At 35.3% G+C, this 3,152-nt stretch overlaps 1 protein-coding gene across 1 annotated transcript in view; it reads right to left on the bottom strand.

The window, feature by feature from the left end:
- The window catches only part of LOC110452963 (valine--tRNA ligase-like), a 63,684-nt gene that overhangs the window by 42,836 nt on the left and 17,696 nt on the right, over positions 1-3,152 (bottom strand). The window contains exons 12-14 of the mRNA XM_021501741.1: positions 2,708-2,784; positions 1,141-1,213; positions 11-116 (exon numbers count right to left, since the gene is read on the bottom strand). Coding sequence (XP_021357416.1) covers positions 11-116; positions 1,141-1,213; positions 2,708-2,784 — 256 coding nt within the window. The remainder of the gene's footprint in view (positions 1-10; positions 117-1,140; positions 1,214-2,707; positions 2,785-3,152) is intronic.

Here is a 3,152-nt window from a genome sequence, read left to right as displayed (position 1 = left end):
CCTACCGTACCTTGTTGTAGACACAATAAGTCTGGTGACACACCTAGTTGGCGGGCAGCTTTAGTTTTAGCCTCTTCTTCTGTTCGACCAATTATCCACATTTCCTCTTTACCTGGCTGAATGTTAATCACAAAGTTGTATTGGCAAATCATATACAATTTACCATAAAACATCCAAGAAAGGGTTCTCTTGCAAATGTTTCGTTTGAGCCTAAGTTGTAAAAAATCTCATATTCCAAAATGATATTTGTATTTTTTGGACCTATTGATTACAAATTTGTAAGCTTCAACCTGATTAATTTGATATAATATTAAAACAAAGCTTTTAAAAATAGTGAATACTGGCCACAGCATTTTCCTGTTACAGGATGCTGGGTAAACCATGCCAAATTTACACCGGACCCGTAAATCTTAACCCGTAGATTTTAATGTCACAGGAAACCCTAAAGACTTCTTCTAGTTCTCGCAGATCTCAACAATAACAGTGAATAGAGACAATGTAAGTCTCTATTTTCATACATGAAGTAACACACAAAATTCAAATAATTAATTAACTTTATCTCAGCAAGAAAATCACCAGTGGCCAATCACACAGTAGGAATCTATAGGATGCTATGACTGTCCTCGATATCCAGTGGTTACAACCAAATAAATTCTCTACACCCCTGGAACAGGTCATGGCAAAATCGAAGGGATGTGGCTAGCTATTTGATTAGTTTCAGGTAAAAATAAAGACCTGACCAATCGCTAGGTTGATACCTGTCCTTTCAAGATTACAGAGGATCCAGTTCAGACTTCAAAGCCAGTCAATCATGTAATAGTGTTTTATTATAGCAGAATTATTTCATGTACATCAAAGGATTAAACCAGTTTTCTTATTTCACTCACAATGTGGTGCACACTGAGCCTTCAGTTTCGTCATGATGTATTCCAAGGGTGCAGAGAGCCTTAGTGAGCATAACCCCTAAAATGTGAAGGATGGCTATGGTCTTGACATCTTGAAGTTCTGATTTGAAATGAATACCTTTCCAAGCTACTTGCCCTAAGGAACCTATAGTCTTGATAACTTTAAATACTTTTTTATATAAGGCAATTTTATATGACATTCTTTTGGATCTATATTCTTTTTCCAACTACTTACCTGGCTGTTAATGGTGACCAGGTAGGCGGGTACCCTGTGACCCCACCAGATCTGACGTGACAGGCACCAGTCTCTGTAACAAAGTTATATAAGAAAAAAAACAAAAAACTGTAGCTTAAAGTACTAAATGTGACTGTGTGGTATATGTGGTGAGTACTGTATATGTATATGTGGTGAGTACTGTATATGTATATGTGGTTAGTACTGTACATGTATATATGGTGAGTACTGTATGTGTATATGTGGTGAGTACTGTATGTGTATATGAGGTGAGTACTGTACTTGTATATGTGGTGAGTACTGTTCTTGTATATGTGGTAAGTACTTACTCACATTCGTTCAGCCAGTGGAACCAACTCCTTTCTGCAGATGATGGGATCAACTTTAGCTTTCCAGTGTTTACACTCTGTTACAGAAAGGGTCAGTTTTAATACAAGTGAATCTGTTATTATAGAAGCTATAACAAAGAACAGGCGTACACATAGGCATTGTCACACTGAGCAATGAACATAAATTACACTTAAAAGATTAGGTCGACCTCAGTAATACATATAATATTACATCTACCTTCATCACATGTTCTGTCAAATATATAAGGCCTACCTAAATCACATATTCTTTCATATATATAACACCTAACCTAATCACACGTTCTGTCATATATATTAGGCCTACCTAAATCACATGTTCTGTCATATATATAATGTATATGTATATGTGGTGAGTACTGTTCTTGTATATGTGGTAAGTACTTACTCACATTCGTTCAGCCAGTGGAACCAACTCCTTTCTGCAGATGATGGGATCAACTTTAGCTTTCCAGTGTTTACACTCTGTTACAGAAAGGGTCAGTTTTAATACAAGTGAATCTGTTATTATAGAAGCTATAACAAAGAACAGGCGTACACATAGGCATTGTCACACTGAGCAATAAACACAAATTACACTTAAAAGACTAGGTCTACCTCAGTAATACATATAATACTACATCTACCTTAATCACATGTTCTGTCAAAAATATAAGGCCTACCTAAATCACATATTCTTTCATATATATAACACCTAACCTAATCACAAGTTCTGTCATATATATTAGGCCTACCTAAATCACACGTTCTGTCATATATATAAGGCCTACCTAAATCACATGTTCTATCATATATATAAGGCCTACCTAAATCACATGTTCTGTTATATATATAAGGCCTACCTAAATCACATGTTCTGTTATATATATAAGGCCTACCTAAATCACATGTTCTGTCATATATATAATGTATATGTATATGTGGTGAGTACTGTATGTGTATATGAGGTGAGTACTGTACTTGTATATGTGGGGAGTACTGTATATGTATATGTGGTGAGTCCTGTATATGTATATGTGGTTAGTACTGTACAAGTATATATGGTGAGTACTGTATGTGTATATGTGGTGAGTACTGTTTGTGTATATGAGGTGAGTACTGTACTTGTATATGTGGTGAGAACTGTACTTGTATATGTGGTGAGTACTGGACTTTTATATGTGGTGAGTACTGTTCTTGTATATGTGGTAAGTACTTACTCACATTCGTTCAGCCAGTGGAACCAACTCCTTTCTGCAGATGATGGGATCAACTTTAGCTTTCCAGTGTTTACACTCTGTTACAGAAAGGGTCAGTTTTAATACAAGTGAATCTGTTATTATAGAAGCTATAACAAAGAACAGGCGTACACATAGGCATTGTCACACTGAGCTATAAACATAAATTACACTTAAAAGATTAGGTCTACCTCAGTAATACATATAATATTACATCTACCTTAATCACATGTTCTGTCAAATATATAAGGCCTACCTAAATCACATATTCTGTCATATATATAACACCTAACCTAATCACATGTTCTGTCATATATATTAGGCCTACCTAAATCACACGTTCTGTCATATATATTAGGCCTACCTAAATCACACGTTCTGTCATATATATAAGGCCTACCTAAATCACATGTTCTGTCATATATAT

The sequence above is a fragment of the Mizuhopecten yessoensis genome, unplaced genomic scaffold (genome assembly GCF_002113885.1).
Source record: "Mizuhopecten yessoensis strain PY_sf001 unplaced genomic scaffold, ASM211388v2 scaffold7015, whole genome shotgun sequence".
Taxonomy (NCBI): domain Eukaryota; kingdom Metazoa; phylum Mollusca; class Bivalvia; order Pectinida; family Pectinidae; genus Mizuhopecten; species Mizuhopecten yessoensis.
Note: the sequence above shows the minus strand (reverse complement) of the source record. Positions and strands in the feature narration are given on the sequence as shown.